Genomic DNA, 19,877 nt, shown 5'->3' on the forward strand with positions numbered 1-19,877 from the left:
CATTTAAAGTTCGCCAGCAATGGTGACCTCCCACCACCAAGCCCACCAGGGGGACGCTACAAGGTAGAACACTTGAAGGCGCGAGTCATAGATCGCTGCTATATCCAGATATAGCTACCCAAGGTTGGGTAATACACTAGTTTAACCCCTGCTGCCAGGAAATTTGGAAGCAAACGAAAAATAGAAGATGCAGGATAGATAAAAGTAACATATAAAGATGAAGATGAGAGAGGAGAGAGATAGGAAAAGGCGACTGCAGATTTCGCCTGGGTGGGTTAGCCGAGGGGTGCCGTCTACGTGAAGCCAGGGCCGAAGGGTGTGTTGCCTCTGCCAGGGGACTTTAAAAGTCCAATCACCCAGTGTCGGCTCAACCCCAGGATCGCCTTTTCCCCTGACACGGCTGAGCCACGCATGGCTAAGTGTGGGAGGAAGTCAACCCGCTCCTCCCGTTAGCTCAGGTCCGTTGTTACACTACGCACCAAACGCCTGTTTGCACTGACGCCCCTGCAGAGACTTCAAATAAAATGACGTTGGCTTGCGCCACAAGAGCGAAAGAAAGAGACGCCTGAACGACAATTGATGGCCGCAGTGAACGCGAGCCTCAGCTTCACGTACCACCTCTAAGCACCGTCTTTGTTTTCTTTCTTTTGCGGTCGCACAATCTTCCTTTGGCGCACCGTCCAGCTTAGGGTGCTACAACGACAACAGGGGAACATCGGTACGTTATGAAAAATCGCTAGCGCAACCACGTAGCAAAAAAAGCAATTCATTTCAGCAGACTTCTAATGACACAGTTAACATTACTGATATTGTACGACCAAATTACGCTAGAAATAACAACGGTGATTCATCAATGCGACAGCCTTTTCCCGTTAAACTATTATTAAAGCTTAGTATCAGCGTGTAAAAATTGCGAAGCTTCTAGTCAAGAAGCACTCAATCCATCAGGGGAGCCTCGAAGGAAGCCAGCATGAAGCTTCTTGTACTCTCTCTTGCATTCGCCCTGGTCCTCAGCCAGGTTAAAGGAGATAAGCCAGTTTAGGCAGATGAAGCTGCCAATGGGGCAAACCAAGATGCCTGGGAGGTAAAAGCTTTTGCACTGGCTACAATATTTACACAAGGGTTATATTGTGTTAGGGAGGTGTTTTCTCTTTTTTATCTAGTGGCTAAGGTACTCGGCTGCTGACCCGCAGGGCGCGGGTTCGAATCCCGGCTGCGGCGGCTGCATTTCCGATGGAAGCGCAAATGTTGTGGGCCCATGTGCTCAGATTTGGGTGCAAGTTAAAGAACCCCAGGTGGTCTAAATTTCCGGAGCCCTCCACTACGGCGTCTCTCATAATCATATAGTGGTTTTGAGGCGTTAAACCTCACATATAAACAATCAATCAATGTTTTCTTTTTTAAAGAAATAGGAATGCTAGCGTTCCGCGTTTTATCCTGTCGACACACCGTTCTTTTTTACGGCACATTACGCCGCATTTGACGCATCACATCTTGTTTGAAAACTTTAGGCTGTTTAGAAACTATTTAAGCGATAACCAGTGGCGAAGGATCGCTCATAGAAATGGAAAACAAGCGATCCAAATTAAAATAGACAGCAAGTGCTCCAATGCGATCCAAGGCGGCCGCGCCTGAAGGGTCACGTATTAAAATGCTTCATGCTACATTTGCTTAGGTAGAGAATGGTGCTATTGGTCTAGCCATCATTTTCAGCCACATGAATTCGGTGCTTTTGCGAGTTGCATTTTGGTGTTTTTAAGTCACATTCTGTCTCCATGGTATAATTAGAATGAACTGATTGAGTTGTTAGACATGCGGTCCGATGAAGCAGTGGTTTAGGGTATTCGGCTCCTCACCCGAAAGTCGCTTGTTTTTTGTGGTCACGGATTTCGTTGATGCAGATAAGGCAGCGGGCCATGAACAGTGCGGAAGTAGTGTGCGATAAATACGACATGATCCATGTTTATGGAGTCCTTTTGTACAGTGGCTTATGTAATCATTTGTTGATGTTGAGATGTAAAACCACTGACATAATCAGAATGAGCTGGTAGACGGGTCTCCTTTTGAAATATGGGGGATAGAAACACACGCGGGCAAAAGCAAGGGTCGTTTAAAATTTTTTGATCCTTCTTTTATAGTAAGAAAAAGCTGCAGCCGAACCTGCGTGGGAAACACGCATGAGAGTGTTCTGTTTGTTCGCAAGCGCTTATTTACCCCCATGCCCTTTTGGTGCTTTGCGTATCTTTCTTCGCATAAATGATATAGAATACTAAATTTCAAAGACACACAGGGCGTTTGAATGCAGATGGTAAACGCTACCTAAACCAACGTTTCCTATATTTTATCAAGCCAGCCAGACGCACCCGATACAGCTATTCACCATCATCTCTTAAGCCCTCTCCTGCTCTCCCCTATCGCTGAGCCTTCGCGTGTGCTTTGTGGTCATGGAGAGATAGCCCCTCATGCAGTGTCTCATGACAGAAGTCATACAAAGTAACTTTATGTCCATTTCTGCAGATATCTGTAAGGCCATGTCTTGCATTCCTGGTGTTCACCATGTTGACGGTCCCGCTGGCTCTGTGAAATATTTGGCGCTCTCAGAGAGCGTGTCGCCACTCGTGGCGCTATGCGAGCAACCAATGAAGCAGCGTCGCTGCAATGCTACTGCACGCGCTGTTCAGTGACGTGGCAGCAGTATGGCGTCGAGCCACAAAGAAGCAGCAAGATGGAAGAAATCTGAGAGGCGTATAATATTGGTGAGGGCAGACGTCTATCACTTATATGGAGGAAAGCGCTGCGAAGCCCGCGTGATGCAAGCAGTGCTACACATATTGTAGCGTTACGTCATGTCCTTTCTCTGCACGATAAGGGACGGTTCACGCTAGCGGTGAGAATGCCTCGCCATTTGACGTTCTTAGGCAGCCATGTGCGGCTGTTTTCTTCGCGCCTGTCTGCCGTTCTTCGCCGCTCAAAAAATATGTCCGAGAGCCATTTTTTCGCCATTTTACGTTTACCGGAGAGTGACGTAGACAATCAGCGACCGAAAAGCGGCATGGTTGAGCCACATCGTTTGCTTTCGCTTCTCCGCATCGTCTGCGTCTGCCGCGGGACACTTCGAGCTGCTTGCTTTTTGCTCCATCGTTTTCACGCTATGACGTACGTGTTGGGTAAACTGGTGTGCGCACAAAAAAACAGACAAACGACAGCAGAGAAGAGACAGGGACAAGCGCAGACTTTCAACTAAATTTAATTCTTCGTCAACCTTCAATTTACAGTCGCACAGAACATAGTCAAGTGGTCACGAGGACAGAACCTAATAGTTTACAACAGGCCACGCAAAAAATGACGCTCACTATCAAAAAGCGAAATGGATGTATCACTAACACAGGTATTGCCTCTAGCAGAAATATAAAACGCTTCCATCAGTTCCCGGGCTGTGGTATCAGCACTCCGACCCAAAATCCTAATCTCCGAGAAAATCGGTGAGCACGTGCAAGCTTTGCAATGCGCGGGCAAATGCGTGATCCCGTTATTTTTAAGTGACAGCTCATGTTCCCTTGCACGGTCGTTCACGCAACGCCCCGTATGACCCACGTAAAATTTCCCACAAGACAGCGGTATTTCGTAGACAACGCCCGTCGCACATTTCACATACACAAACGCGTGCTTCTTTCCGCAACCACCGGATCTCTTCTCGCCAGGGAAGATTCTGGGACAAAGTCCAGCCAACTTACGTGGGGCGGAGAACACGATCGGCACACCGTGTCTACTCGCTATCTTTTTGAGGTTGTGGGAAATGCGATGCATATAAGGCATCACCTCCGGACGCCACCTGCGACGCAGGCCAGGGTTCCCGCTGGAACGGACTGCTTTGGCATCACGCAGAAGCACTTCAGCGACTGCCGAGACTACCGTGCAAGGATACCCAGCGGCAATTAAACGCCGCACCTGATCATTAAAGCTTTCTTGCATTGCATGTGAGCATGACTTCTCAAGAGCGGACCGTAGACACAGTTTGGCAATCCCCCTTTTTACAAGTTTAGAATGCGCAGAATCATAGGACAAAAGGGCCTTCTGCGCACGGGGACAATAACGCCAACATAGGTGGTCATATAAAACGAGACGTAAATCTAAAAACTGCAACGAATTATCAGTAGGAAATTCATAGGTGAAGGTCAAGCCCTTACCGCACAGTTTAAATGCATTAAGAATAGCGTCAACAGAGTTGTCCAAAGAAGTAAAATGGGGTCTCTTTAAAAGAATTAAAAAATCGTCCACATACCTAAAAACTTTAACAACGCATCTATTATCAAGAATGCTAACTAAACCCCGATCAACATCCGCCAAGAAAATGTTGCATAAAACAGGCGCCACGCACGATCCAATACAAATACCTTCTCGCTGCAGATAAAAACCATCTTTAAATGAAACAAAGGTAGATCGAAGATAAAATTCTAGTAACGACATGAAATTCTCGACCGATAAGCCGGAAGCATTTTGAAAAGCTATGACTCCATTCGAATCAATGCAGGCACGAACAGACGCGAACAACTGCGCATGAGGAACGGAATAAAATAGATCCTCTACATCCACAGAAAACATAAAGTCCGTACAATTCTCGACCTGCAGAAACCGCACAACATCCTCTGAACTCTTTGTAGCGAAAGGATCCACAACTTTCAGCCCATTCAGTTCTTTGAGCAAGAACTGGCTAACTGAATGCTGCCATGAACCCTGCTCATTAACTATCGTTCGCAAAGGAACTCCAGGCTTGTGCGTCTTTGCAGTGAAGAAAACTTTGAGTGCATTACCTTTGCTTGTGCTAATATCTCTTGCCAACCGAACGAGTTCAAAGTCCTTGCACATGTTAACTGCTTTAGTTTTAACACGAACAGTACTGCTTTTAACAGAAACAAAGTTCTTAGAAATTGCCTTCATAGCCTTCTCAGCATACGAACCAGATCCTAGAACAACAAAACCGCCCTCTTTATCCGCTTGAAGAAGGCAAAGATCATTTTCTCTGAAATACTTCACCACCTGTTCTGTGGGATCCCGCCGCTGATGGCAGTTTGCCTTATGCACAGTCCTTGACAATGCGTCGACGCCCTCAAGCAAACAACGCACATACTGATCTTGAGGTGCTCTGGTTGCAACACGTCTGTTAAAAGCAAGCAATTCTTGAGGCGGCACAACTGGTTCATAGCTAAACTTGGGACCCTTCTTGAGGATGCGTTCCACGTGTTCCGGGATTTCCACATCATCTCCTAAGACGAGAACAGGTGACTCACCTCTTCGTTTGTCGGCTTTCTTTCGGATAACGTGAAGCACACTACTCAGGTAGGAGGCCCACCAAAACTCAACCATGCGAGCAGTGTACGCCCTCAGGGAACGCAACTCCACTTCTGCCTTCCAGGGCGGGTCACTAGCATAGCATAAGACACGCAGATAATCCTGGAGAAGCCGAGTTTGCCTCCAAAGTTCAGAGCGGATAAGACGACACACGCGATTGGCATGACCTGGCGTCGGTAACGCAAAACCGAACAGCCCCAAAACTTCTGCCGGTACCAGGCCTTTCCTTAAACAGAACGAAAGATATCTTGAACGGCAGGTAGTCGTGACAATGTGGCTCACCAAGAGATTGAAGGTTGACGACGAAGGAACGGACGAAACATTGAAGAAAGGGCCCGTTGTAGTAGAAATGTGGTTCAATAAAACTTGTAGCTGGGCGAGTTGGTTCATAATACTGGGTAAACTGGTGTGCGCACAAAAAAACAGACAAACGACAGCAGAGAAGAGACAGGGACAAGCGCAGACTTTCAACTAAATTTAATTCTTCGTCAACCTTCAATTTACAGTCGCACAGAACATAGTCAAGTGGTCACGAGGACAGAACCTAATAGTTTACAACAGGCCACGCAAAAAATGACGCTCACTATCAAAAAGCGAAATGGATGTATCACTAACACAGGTATTGCCTCTAGCAGAAATATAAAACGCTTCCATCAGTTCCCGGGCTGTGGTATCAGCACTCCGACCCAAAATCCTAATCTCCGAGAAAATCGGTGAGCACGTGCAAGCTTTGCAATGCGCGGGCAAATGCGTGATCCCGTGAACCCGTGAAATGCGTGAAATGCGTGATCCCGTGAAATGCGTGAATTAAATTTAGTTGAAAGTCTGCGCTTGTCCCTGTCTCTTCTCTGCTGTCGTTTGTCTGTTTTTTTGTGCGCACACCAGTTTACCCAGTATTATGAACCAACTCGCCCAGCTACAAGTTTTATTGAACCACATTTCTACTACAACGGGCCCTTTCTTCAATGTTTCGTCCGTTCCTTCGTCGTCAACCTTCAATCTCTTGGTGAGCCACATTGTCACGACTACCTGCCGTTCAAGATATCTTTCGTTCTGTTTAAGGAAAGGCCTGGTACCGGCAGAAGTTTTGGGGCTGTTCGGTTTTGCGTTACCGACGCCAGGTCATGCCAATCGCGTGTGTCGTCTTATCCGCTCTGAACTTTGGAGGCAAACTCGGCTTCTCCAGGATTATCTGCGTGTCTTATGCTATGCTAGTGACCCGCCCTGGAAGGCAGAAGTGGAGTTGCGTTCCCTGAGGGCGTACACTGCTCGCATGGTTGAGTTTTGGTGGGCCTCCTACCTGAGTAGTGTGCTTCACGTTATCCGAAAGAAAGCCGACAAACGAAGAGGTGAGTCACCTGTTCTCGTCTTAGGAGATGATGTGGAAATCCCGGAACACGTGGAACGCATCCTCAAGAAGGGTCCCAAGTTTAGCTATGAACCAGTTGTGCCGCCTCAAGAATTGCTTGCTTTTAACAGACGTGTTGCAACCAGAGCACCTCAAGATCAGTATGTGCGTTGTTTGCTTGAGGGCGTCGACGCATTGTCAAGGACTGTGCATAAGGCAAACTGCCATCAGCGGCGGGATCCCACAGAACAGGTGGTGAAGTATTTCAGAGAAAATGATCTTTGCCTTCTTCAAGCGGATAAAGAGGGCGGTTTTGTTGTTCTAGGATCTGGTTCGTATGCTGAGAAGGCTATGAAGGCAATTTCTAAGAACTTTGTTTCTGTTAAAAGCAGTACTGTTCGTGTTAAAACTAAAGCAGTTAACATGTGCAAGGACTTTGAACTCGTTCGGTTGGCAAGAGATATTAGCACAAGCAAAGGTAATGCACTCAAAGTTTTCTTCACTGCAAAGACGCACAAGCCTGGAGTTCCTTTGCGAACGATAGTTAATGAGCAGGGTTCATGGCAGCATTCAGTTAGCCAGTTCTTGCTCAAAGAACTGAATGGGCTGAAAGTTGTGGATCCTTTCGCTACAAAGAGTTCAGAGGATGTTGTGCGGTTTCTGCAGGTCGAGAATTGTACGGACTTTATGTTTTCTGTGGATGTAGAGGATCTATTTTATTCCGTTCCTCATGCGCAGTTGTTCGCGTCTGTTCGTGCCTGCATTGATTCGAATGGAGTCATAGCTTTTCAAAATGCTTCCGGCTTATCGGTCGAGAATTTCATGTCGTTACTAGAATTTTATCTTCGATTTACCTTTGTTTCATTTAAAGATGGTTTTTATCTGCAGCGAGAAGGTATTTGTATTGGATCGTGCGTGGCGCCTGTTTTATGCAACATTTTCTTGGCGGATGTTGATCGGGGTTTAGTTAGCATTCTTGATAATAGATGCGTTGTTAAAGTTTTTAGGTATGTGGACGATTTTTTAATTCTTTTAAAGAGACCCCATTTTACTTCTTTGGACAACTCTGTTGACGCTATTCTTAATGCATTTAAACTGTGCGGTAAGGGCTTGACCTTCACCTATGAATTTCCTACTGATAATTCGTTGCAGTTTTTAGATTTACGTCTCGTTTTATATGACCACCTATGTTGGCGTTATTGTCCCCGTGCGCAGAAGGCCCTTTTGTCCTATGATTCTGCGCATTCTAAACTTGTAAAAAGGGGGATTGCCAAACTGTGTCTACGGTCCGCTCTTGAGAAGTCATGCTCACATGCAATGCAAGAAAGCTTTAATGATCAGGTGCGGCGTTTAATTGCCGCTGGGTATCCTTGCACGGTAGTCTCGGCAGTCGCTGAAGTGCTTCTGCGTGATGCCAAAGCAGTCCGTTCCAGCGGGAACCCTGGCCTGCGTCGCAGGTGGCGTCCGGAGGTGATGCCTTATATGCATCGCATTTCCCACAACCTCAAAAAGATAGCGAGTAGACACGGTGTGCCGATCGTGTTCTCCGCCCCACGTAAGTTGGCTGGACTTTGTCCCAGAATCTTCCCTGGCGAGAAGAGATCCGGTGGTTGCGGAAAGAAGCACGCGTTTGTGTATGTGAAATGTGCGACGGGCGTTGTCTACGAAATACCGCTGTCTTGTGGGAAATTTTACGTGGGTCATACGGGGCGTTGCGTGAACGACCGTGCAAGGGAACATGAGCTGTCACTTAAAAATAACGGGATCACGCATTTGCCCGCGCATTGCAAAGCTTGCACGTGCTCACCGATTTTCTCGGAGATTAGGATTTTGGGTCGGAGTGCTGATACCACAGCCCGGGAACTGATGGAAGCGTTTTATATTTCTGCTAGAGGCAATACCTGTGTTAGTGATACATCCATTTCGCTTTTTGATAGTGAGCGTCATTTTTTGCGTGGCCTGTTGTAAACTATTAGGTTCTGTCCTCGTGACCACTTGACTATGTTCTGTGCGACTGTAAATTGAAGGTTGACGAAGAATTAAATTTAGTTGAAAGTCTGCGCTTGTCCCTGTCTCTTCTCTGCTGTCGTTTGTCTGTTTTTTTGTGCGCACACCAGTTTACCCAGTATTATGAACCAACTCGCCCAGCTACAAGTTTTATTGGACGTACGTGTTGTTCCCAGACTGCAATGAATAGAGTGACGTAGCCTGTTCGCTATTTTTTCAAAAACGCACAGCAATTCAAAATAACGTCTAACAAAGCAGTCATTTGGATAAGTGGCGCCCGCTATTCAGCATTAGAAACATCTTATGAAAGTGAAATCTATTCCCTCCGAGATTCAAAAAGGTTTGCTTAAGCCTACAAAATATAATTTTATGAGTATGGCTTTAAAAAACGGTGCTTAATCAATTCGACTACTGTGTTGTCGAAGCTAAAGGACGAATCTAAAGTGAATAGAAGCGTGCGTTCGGAGCTTAAAAGCTACAGGGAGCACGGTGGCCGCTTGATAGATTCGAGGTGGTCGACAACTGCATTTGGAAGTCCGGCCGTGTTTGTCGGAGGCGTAAATGACTTGCCGGCGAAGCTTGCCAGCCGCTGGCCTATGACACCACGCTATCAGGGCAGACTTCCCGTTAGCGTGAACCGGCTCTAAGGCGGACCGACGGCTCCCGTTAAGAAGCGCGCGTTTGCACTGGAACTGAAAAGAATAAAGGGCGCATTACCTAAACCACGACGTGTAGTCGTAGTGACGCACTTGTGCAAAAGTCTACAGAAAAAAACGTTCTTGAGCTTGTCTATCCAGCTCTACGAATTGGCGTCATCAGCGTATGACAACAAAAAGCAAAGCAGGCCGTGTGTGCATCCAGCAAGCCGTGTGAACGAGAGTTATTCAGCTTGCTGCTAGTCAAAAAGTCTGTTTTGCTTTCACCAGAGGGAAGTCGTGGCCAAAAGAAACTGCTTCTTCTTATCCTCAGTCGGCTTGCTAGCTTTCTGCACATGCAGTCAAAGCACACGCATCCTGTAGATGTGCTTTTGCACATGTACAGGATGCAGTCATCTGCAGATTATTTGCAGATGACTGCATCCTGTACAACAAAATCTACTCACACGATGACCATATCGCCTTAAATACAGCGCTAGACGCCGGTTCAGCCTGGTGCAGTGATAGGCAAATGAACATCATCGAAAAAAGTCTGCGCTGTTATCCATAATTAGAAAAAAAGCATCCATCCAATTTCAATCATGTCATCAATTCAGCTACCCTTTCTAAAGTCATGAAACGTAAGTATTTAGGGGTCTTTCTGTCCCATGACCTTCGGTGGGACGCTCATATTGATTACATCGCATCAGCTGCGCTGAAAAGACTGTTATTTATAAAAAGGCGATTACAGCAAGCACCACCACACACAAAGTTACTGGCCTACAATACACTTATACGACCCATGCTGGAGTACGCGAACACTGCCTGGTTCCCGTACACAAAAAACTAACCAGCAAGCTCGACGGTGTTCAAAGAAAAGTGCTTAGTGTCATCTTTAACAAATGTAACCGAACATATTCACCTACGGAGTTGCTTAAGAAGGGCGGACTACTAATCATAAAAACCAGGCGATATTGGCACGCTTGAAGCTGATGTAGCAACTGTTACATAGTCACCTAAACATAGACAAGTCCCGCTACATAAAGCTATCCGCCACTAGAACTACCCACTACAAGTACCCTCATACGCTTGCCCCTTACAGATTTCACACAGATGCCTTCAAATTCTCGTTCTTCCCGCTTGCGATCAGAGAATGGAATAAGCTCTCCCCCTCCATTACCAGTAGCACATCCTTAGCCACTTTATCAAAACTACTAGAAAGTGACTTGATAGCCTCGCAAACATATATCATGCTATGTGATCTTTCTTCTTATTCAAGGAAAGTGCAAATATGATTGTACTTTGACGAATGTGCTTATAAGTTTTTTGTTTATTTTTTGTTGTTGTTTTGTTGACTCTTTCTTCTTATTTTTTCTGTTCTATTGACTGTACTTAATCACTGTCTTAGATTGTCCACCTGTTATAATCCCTGTAAGATTTACAGTATGTATAAATAAATAAATAACATTCGAGGTAATGGCCATGGAGGCCTTTACGCAACTGGCCAGGCTTTGAGCGGTCCTTCGAATGGCCTTCCTTTCAAAAAGAAAAAAAAATTATTCAATGACGTTATCACATGCCGCAAATTTATATGACCCATCAGGCTGTCTGAAGTTTTACTAAGGAGTGGAATACTGTAGACATCAGACGGGTGATTGATTGATATCAATTTTTCACATCACCCCTTCTGACACTGTCTCCAAAGCCTCCGAACCAGTTTCTCGTTTCATGGGGCATGCCCCCAATAAAATGCTAGGTGAGACATTGTTTTAGTTGAATTCAATCTGCAGTGTTATCGGGTGCGTTTCATTTCAGAGTATCAAGGGGGCCCTTTACGAAATTTACGGCATGGTATCAGCCACCTACATGGATGATTCTGTGTTTGGCCAGAACTTCACTTGCCTGATTCTTGCGGCAGATGATTTTAACGAAGAGAACAAGGGCATTGAAGGCTACTTTATGTATTTGAATAATGACGGAGCGTAAGTACATTGGTCTTTTTTGTCATATCTGCAAAGTCAAACTCGCTTACTTCGCACAAGCACGTTCTATGGGCTGCACTGAAAGCATTTTAGTTTGTACACATTTACCACTTTGACGTCAGATTATTCAACTTGGCATGTTCACATCAATTATTGGTCATAATACGGGCAATTGCAGAGGCAGTGCAAAAAGAAAATGAGTTGCAGTAAGCTTACAACGACTTCGATACTGGTAGAGTTACAGAAATGCATTAGTCACGGGAATCTTTGGGTAGTGAGCGTGGTGGCAATGAGATGTTTAACACTTGGATTTAAACTAAACACAAGAAGAGGTGATTTTCGACTTCGAGCAGACCTAAGCGGACGCATCGCAAGTTATTAGAGGCCAGTTCTTAGGCGACAGTTTCTGCATTGAGCGTCGTCGTCGCAACCGGTGGAGAAAATGAGGACGAAACAGCAAACGAGCAGTTTATACAGAGGACGGACCACTGCCCTCTACTCTTGATTTCTTCCACCATCACGCGCGCCCGCAACTCGGTAAGATATCGTGCACATGCAAAGTTGGCATGTTCACTGCAGCTAGATACGCGTTTCGTTACGGAGCTGTTGGCATTCCGTTTAGTTCGTGCCGCCTGTAATGCGTAGAGTAATTTGCGCAGCACTCAAGTACTGACAGTGTATGTAGCAATATTTGACGATTATTACGTTGCCACATCTGTGGACAGCCGTAACTTCAAGCAGACTTCGTGTTGGCTTGACATGACGCTTGCGTCAGCTCTTTTAGAGCGCATCTCTTGGACATTCGTTTCTGCGTTGGCGTCGCCGTAACAGACAGAGCAAAAAAGGACGTAAGGTAGTGAACGCGGAGCACTGCAAAGGATGAAAGAAGGCGATATAGAAGAAATTGTGAGGGCGAGAGAACGACAGCAGCGCGACGACAGGCCCCGCGGCGGCCACCGTGGCAACACAGACGTGACCACCGTGCGCGCACCAAACAAGTCATCACTAAGTTATGCAGCGATGTCGCCCACCGAAGCCATAATAGAAATAAAGCACTCCATTACCGGAAGCCTGTCTGCAGCGGCTGTTGTGGAACGCCCCCACGCGCTGCCTTCTGCGGTCTCCGGGTTCGAGAGGCAGTCGTACGATGCTCCGCCTTGACTGCACGCAACTGTTCGCGGCAGCCATGCCAGTCGCGGGGAAGTGAAGCTGCACATACACACATCTCTTTCAAATTTTTTTCGCCTCAACCTATTGTCGTCAACTTTTTGCCTCACATAAATGCCTCAGCTTATCGAAACACATAAACAACTGCGTTAAGAAATGGAAATAACAAGTATCGTAATGATTGATCATTTCTTCTTTTGTCCAACAAACAAGTGTCCACGCGCGAACACTAACTTTGTCGCAGAAGCGTGTACTATCTGTAGGTAAAGAAAAACGTGGCTGATCTCTTGATCTAAAAATTGCTGTAACACGTAAGGGAAACATATTTTTACGCAGGTAGTTGAGCATTGGTTGTCCATCATTTTGCAACAAAGGCGAATGAATGAATGCTACTGTAACCGATTGCGCAGTCACGCGAAGAACGGCAAGCAGCTTGGAACTTGAAGTGCGCATCTCAAGCAGAAACAAAACACGAAATGAGCATACAGAAGACGAGTGCACACAACCAACATTCACAGCTTAACCCGATTGATTGATTGATTTGTGGGGTTTAACGTCCCAAAACCACCATATGATTATGAGAGACGCCGTAGTGGAGGGCTCCGGAAATTTAGACTACCTGGGGTTCTTTAACGTGCACCCAAATCTGAGCACACGGGCCTACAACTTTCCGCCTCCATCGGAAATGCAGCCGCCGCAGCCGGGATTTGATCCCACGACCTGCGGGTCGGCAGCCGAGTACCATAGCCACTAGACCACTGCGGCGGGGCACACAGCTTAACCCGTACAAGTGCCCTGTTAAAACAGAAAAAAACACGCACGGAAGAAGAGCAGAATAATAACAAGAGAAGCGCGAACAACTGCCACAATTGTTGCTACATTGTGTACGAGCAGCATGCTCTTTCCGTAAACGTGGCCTCGGCAGCAAGCGAAGTGACCTTAGTACCCTCCAGAATTACGAGTCTGAAAAGCGCGCGCGCAGGTGATACCACGCTTCGTGGAGGCGGCACTCAACGAAACGCGAGAGGCGACTATCGCAGCACGCCCAACGCTGGGGTGCCTCCATGTGCTCCACCAGAACAGGGAGGAGACACTGCTTTTGTGGACGCCATATTGGTTCGAACGTTCATGTTATCTGGCATTGCCTGGCATGGAGAGAAAGATTTCTTTGATGAAAATGCGCGCAAGTTTGACTGTTTATTTTGCATGGTGGTAGGGATCGCACATATATTGTTGGTAACAAGCTTATTTGGCACTAATAATTGTGCAAGAAGCATTCGCTGAAGAAATAATTGCATTTAGTCTATCTGTCGGTCTGTGTACCTAACTGGCTGCGTAGGTCCTCGTGCTCTCACGGCCGATTGTTTAGGTTGAGTACCCAACTTGATATAGCATGATATGATCATGTAAAAACATACTTAACTGCTGATTACAAAATATCATGAATTGCTTGTCTGACGCCATGACATACGTGACAAGGTTAACGAGCCACAACAGCCATTTGGCGAACTTCATGTATACCAAAATGAACATGGTGTGGTAGGAGCATGAGGAAAATGTACATGACTAATCATAACATAAAAACCTGGTCATACATGTCATATTGGCCAAGACATACATAACCCCCTCATGAAGCTCTTATGGCCACGTTACCAATTGTGTGCACAAAAACTGACACAAAATTAGGAGCCTGTGGCTAACATGAATGACTGGTCTTAACACATAACCTATATTATGCATGCCATGTGTGCTCTGGAACTCAAGACACAGTCATAATGTTTTAACGACCTTCTTATCAACTATACGGATATCTAAAACGACAGGTCATGATAACAGTGTAAGATGAAAAAAATTACGGCGTATTCACGGGGTGAATGATGATGAATGGGCGAAGCTCCGGAGGGATTCATCGGTAAACTGTGAATCTTCCGTGTAATTCGCCCAGTCGATCATCATGTAAAGACGTGAGAAACGCTGTGTGTGTATATACACAAATCAACTTTTATTTGTTCTTAGACGATGGATGGCTTGCGATGTCCCTTGCCTCGCGCGCTCGCACATCGGGATTCTGTCTGCGAGCGCGCGCTGCTGCCGCCTTGCGCTCTCTCCGCTGTGCAGCCTTATCCATCCGGCGACTCCGAGCGCGCGCCAACAGCGAACGGATTTTATTACAACGCTCCCCCTAGCGTACGTCGCCGCACTAAATCGAACGATTGCCTTCAACCAATGACACGCGCCATATGTGACATCATTCCTATTTTATAAGATCTCGCGTCTTTCATCAACTACAAGTACCGCTTTCTAGTTTATAACATCTTGCATCTTTTCATCATCAGCTACAAGTACCACCATCTAGTAAACACTACAAGAACTAAACGAGAGGTGGCTACATACAGGAGACGGTACCGCCATCTAGTGAACACTGCAAGAACTAAACTAGAGGTGGCTACATACAGGGGACGGTACCGCCATCTAGTGAACACTGCAAGAACTAAACTAGAGGTGGCTACATACAGGCTACAGGGCACGCACAGTCCACGCCCTAAGGAGCTTCGCCCCTAAAAACGGCTGGCCGTGGCAACAAGGAGGTTTTGTGCATGTGACGACAAATATGACCTCGTCATGAAGCTCTATTGGCAATTTTATTACCTTTTCAGTGTAAAACTTTACACGGTATAATAAGAGATTATGGATAACCAGAGTTCTTAACTTAAACATAATATAATAATAAAAAATCATTAAACAAAACCTTGTCATGCAGGTCATGTAGGCCATGACATATATCCCCGGGTCATGGAACTCTAACAGCCACTTTGTTAACTAGGTGTATACGAAAATTGACACCATATAATATAAGGGGACCAACTAGAATAACTGACTCCTCCTAACCTTTCGATCATGTCTTGCATGTGATGTGCGCCATGAGACACAAGACCAAGTCACAGGGCTTGAATGACGCATTTTTTATGTCACTGACTAGCAGTAATGAGTTGTTATGGTAGGGGGGTGCGGCTAACATAAACGATATGTAATGGCAAATAAATTGTATTAGCCAAAGGTAATTTAGATGAGCATACTCTAGCTTAATTCAGAGAACCTTAACATCACCATGCTCCCGTATTTAACAGGCAAAGCAATCCCAACATACTCTAAATTTGTTTGCTTTTAATTGGCCTAATGTGGAGTAGCCTAACCCACCTCAATAGACATTGCCTTGTCACAATAAGCCATCCAATCGGCGAAATCGATGACATAGCCAGAAATGTTCTTCGGGAGGAGGAGGGGGCACATTCTTGATTTTGGATAGGCACCCCCTATAATTGATCTTCTTTGCCCTCTATGCCATGGCAAAATATTGGGGAGGCAGCATGGACACAGGGTGTCTTTTTCTGGCTACACCCCTGGGCCAAGCAATCTGAACTCACTCATAATTGATTTCTTTAGAATTTACTTAATCCGTTTCAAACCGGGCTGCCCTAACTTCACGGTGCTCAGGCACCCGACAGTCAAAACAATTTCATTCCAGAGTCACCGTCTAGTAATTGGCGTATTGCAGACTAGCTTAAAGCGGCTTAATCCACATCATTTTGTGGCTTTACTAAATCATCCAACTGACTAGGAAAAGTCAATTTGCTCAAAATGGGTGCTTCAGGATTACGCGCTACTCGGGATCAGCTTCATCAAGCCTAACTCGTCCTAGATTTTATTGTAGTCATACTCAGCTATCTAAAGGACTCGGTGCTTTAAACTTACTGATAGATTTGCTCAAGATTTGCTTAATTTGAATCAGCTTAATCACACTTATTCTAGATGGGCTTAGGGTGATCGTGCTCCGGCATCAAACAGGCTATACAGCCTCAGCTTACTTCAAAATCACTTTTGCTTAATTTGCTTAAGCTACCTTAATGCATATTACCTTAGCATAGCCATACTCTGTCAGCCAACTGGCTAAGAAATCTCTCCGTACTCAGACCTTGCCAGTTCATGTCTGGGATTATCCTAAGTCAACCTATTTGAATTTGTTCAACTGGGCTCAATGTAACCTCAAGCAGTCACCTAAAATCCCTGTTATTCTCAATTCACTCAATATTGACTTGTTCTGGACTAGCTTAACCAGGATTTGTGTATTCATTTATTTAGTTAAAGAACAGAGCCAAGTCAGGTGTAATATTTTGTATGGCTATGCCATCTTATTTTTGACTGAATTAGCATAATCAGACACAATCTCCACTACTATTGCCTGATCTCACTTTATAGATATGCATCGTACAGTTTGTTATCGACTACTGTTTAATCGGCTCGTCCAAGCTCAACTAAGGCTGTGTTATACTGCACTTTTCCTAATGCTACCCAGGTTAAATGTGGCGGCCTAATTTGTATCAATGAGTATCGATCAGAATTTATTTGCATAGATTATTATTGGTTGCTTGGATTAAGCTTATTTATTTAGCATGAGCTCTAAATAACTTATCTTGCCCAAGCTTATCCAAAATCTCCGGCAAGGTAGCGGAAGCATTTATTCATTCCACAAAGCATAAAGCAAATCTGAACAACTTTCAAAGCAGCTTCACGCGGTCCTTGTGTGATGCAGCTGTAGAAAGACAAGCTACAATAATTTCTTTAACAGTATCTCACTGCCGGCGATTAGAAAATTCACAGCCAAACGTTCGGCGAGTCAAAAACTATTATCGCATACATTCGCGCGGTTGGTCGGATGCCACCCGTCCTGTTTCATTTGCACTTCCCATTTTTTTCTTCGCTCTCAGTTACAAGGCAAGCAAATTATTCTCTGGCTTTTCGCGTGTGTACGAGTAAACAATGGCACAGAGCCTGTCGTACTGGCGATAAGCTGATATAAATACGTCAAGAACAACGTGTTTACAGCACCGTTACCGCGCTAAGCTTCGCGCACTGCGCGATACTTTTGAACCAATTTGGCTGCCTGGTGGCACGCAGTCTTTCAAAAGATGTCTACAACCTAGAAGCGAAGGCGCGCACATATAGATGTGATGCTACGATGAATGGGTGACGTGGCCTGGCGCATACGCCATGTTTATTCCGTTCTGCACTTCTTCTTCTACTTCTACAAACCATCGCTATCTTCATACGTCACATGATTCCCCCTCCCCCCGAAAGAATGCGTGAGCTACAAACTATGAAGCATGAACAAGTAGTGTCTCATCATAGGAAAAAAATATCATAAAATAGAGTAGTTCCATGTAACACGGCAGTTCCATGCACTTGCACAAAAACATTCACAGGGAAGGCAGTCCAGTGAGATCTAGGAGACCTCAGGTGGGCGAGGTTGGCTGTTGCGTTCTGGAGAGCATAACCATGCATTCGACGTGGAAAATGATGATGACACAGCCTGGATAGTAGCGAAAAACGAAGAAGGTTGGGAGTCCTTGTAGCGTTGGAAGGTTGGATGCCTAATGCGTTGGATTCTGAGTCGTGGCTGCGACAGATGCATTGTATCTAGTATGCATGCTTTTTGAGAGATGGTGACGGCTAAATGCCTGTGTGCTGGCGGCGTGCAAGAAGTTGCTCCGCGTATTAATGGGCGTTTTCTGTGGTGTTGTCGTCTGTGCAACTGCTGACGCAGAGAGCGTCTGTGACGATGTTCCTTCATCATGAAACGTCTTTTTTCTTGAAACGGCCCTTGGATCAAAGTTCTTAATTTTTTAAGTCGTTCAAGTTGGGAGCGTGCTTCCGTTGAAGTTTTCATTCGTCGTCGTCTTTTCTTGATTAGGTGATGGTGATCAGAAAATTGCGGGTGGTCATTGTCGTTGAATAAGGAGACGCTGTTGGTAGTGCCAGCATTATTTACGAGTGGGATGCAAGCAAGATTTGTGTAAAGGAAAGCAGTAGATACATTTTCGTTTTCATCGGCGAGACTTGCATACAATAGTGACTCCGTACTGCTTCGACTTTCGGTTGTTCCGGTTCCTGAGGATGACATCACCGCAAACATGGCTTGACGTGGTTCCGATTCCGTATGTTTGTTTCTTTGCGGGAGAATTGAGCCAAGCGTTCCTGAAGTACAACCGCTTTCGGAATGGCAGTGGCTTGAAAAGTTATTTGGCCGATATTTCAGGTGGTCTGTTGCGTATGTGGCGATATCTTGAGGGGTGCGATGAGAGTGACGAGCACCAGACGAGCTACTTGGCACAGAACCATATGATGGCTTACGTAAGCAAGATGAAGAGTAAAGTACACTGGGTGCTTGAATATTGTCTTGATTTGTGTTTTGCATGGAAGAAGTTAGCGTTGGCGATATTTGTGCAGATGCGAAACCAAGTGGAAGGTTGGGCCTTGCAGAAAAACGGCTCGGATGTCTTTCTATGAGCAGATGGCTGACTTCGCCTGACGGGAATTGTAAACTTCTGCTCTGTGCTCGAATGCGTGAAGGCTGCGTATGAATGTGATTACTGAATTTGAATGCATCGATATGGCAGATTCTAACCGAATCTTGATTATAGTCTTGAAACCAGATGATCATTTCTTCTTTTATCTTTTGCCAAGACTCATCGTTCTCGAAGATGTGGGTGAGGTAAAACTCGAATGCCTCACCTGAGATGTAATCAGTGAAGTCGGTGATCATCTCCGGTTCCGACCAGGATGCAGCGGCGGCGTGGAGCTCGAAAAGGTTGAACCAGTCCTGTACGGGTCCGTCGTCCGCTGATCCGGTGTGCTTGGGGATGTAAAGGTCGTCTGATGGTGCTGTCATGATGCTGGTCTTGGTGTAGTGTTGGGATGTACTTTCGTGGTCCACGTTCGGTCACTGCGTCTTGCTGAGACGTTCGAAGATGGTGGCTGGTTGATGAAGTGGCCGCCAGGTCTTCATCCTGTCGACTCGTGTGATGCTACGATGAATGGGTGACGTGGCCTGGCGCATACACCATGTTTATTCCGTTCTGCACTTCTTCCTCTACTTCTACAAACAATCGCTATCTTCATACGTCACATAGACGCACCTTACTCAACGCGAGCACGCTGCGCCATCTCGCTGCTGACAATGAAAACGCGCCAAAGGTAGAGAGCTCAGACGATCCCCAAACGGTGTATCGGTTGTATAAACGGCTTCGCGTTAGGGCGCTTTGCAACATACGCTGCATGGCTCACTTGTTAGATCCATGTGCTGCGAATTGTGAGGTCGCTGTTTAGATGCCGCCTAACAGAACCTTTCCTTTTCGTTTTTCTCTTTGGAATGCCTTAGCAAATATTTAGAACGTAATATCGGCCACAGAAATACGGCGGCGCAGCCGTGGTTTACACCGGCGTGAAACGGTTTTGTGTTAAAAAAGCAACCAGCAGGAAGCATAGCTTTTCGCACTGAAAGTGCAGCCTAGCGTTGGTCGATCATTTTCAGTGCGCATGTCGTTTTCTCAT

At 45.8% G+C, this 19,877-nt stretch overlaps 1 protein-coding gene across 1 annotated transcript in view; it reads left to right on the forward strand.

Moving 5' to 3' along the window:
* The first annotated feature begins 929 nt into the window (after positions 1-929).
* The window catches only part of LOC142769132 (female-specific histamine-binding protein 2-like), a 28,153-nt gene continuing 9,205 nt past the window's right edge, over positions 930-19,877 (forward strand). The window contains exons 1-2 of the mRNA XM_075872082.1: positions 930-1,084; positions 11,155-11,321. Coding sequence (XP_075728197.1) covers positions 11,188-11,321 — 134 coding nt within the window. The 5' untranslated portion in view covers positions 930-1,084; positions 11,155-11,187. The remainder of the gene's footprint in view (positions 1,085-11,154; positions 11,322-19,877) is intronic.

The sequence above is a fragment of the Rhipicephalus microplus genome, chromosome 8 (assembly GCF_043290135.1).
Source record: "Rhipicephalus microplus isolate Deutch F79 chromosome 8, USDA_Rmic, whole genome shotgun sequence".
Classification (NCBI taxonomy): domain Eukaryota; kingdom Metazoa; phylum Arthropoda; class Arachnida; order Ixodida; family Ixodidae; genus Rhipicephalus; species Rhipicephalus microplus.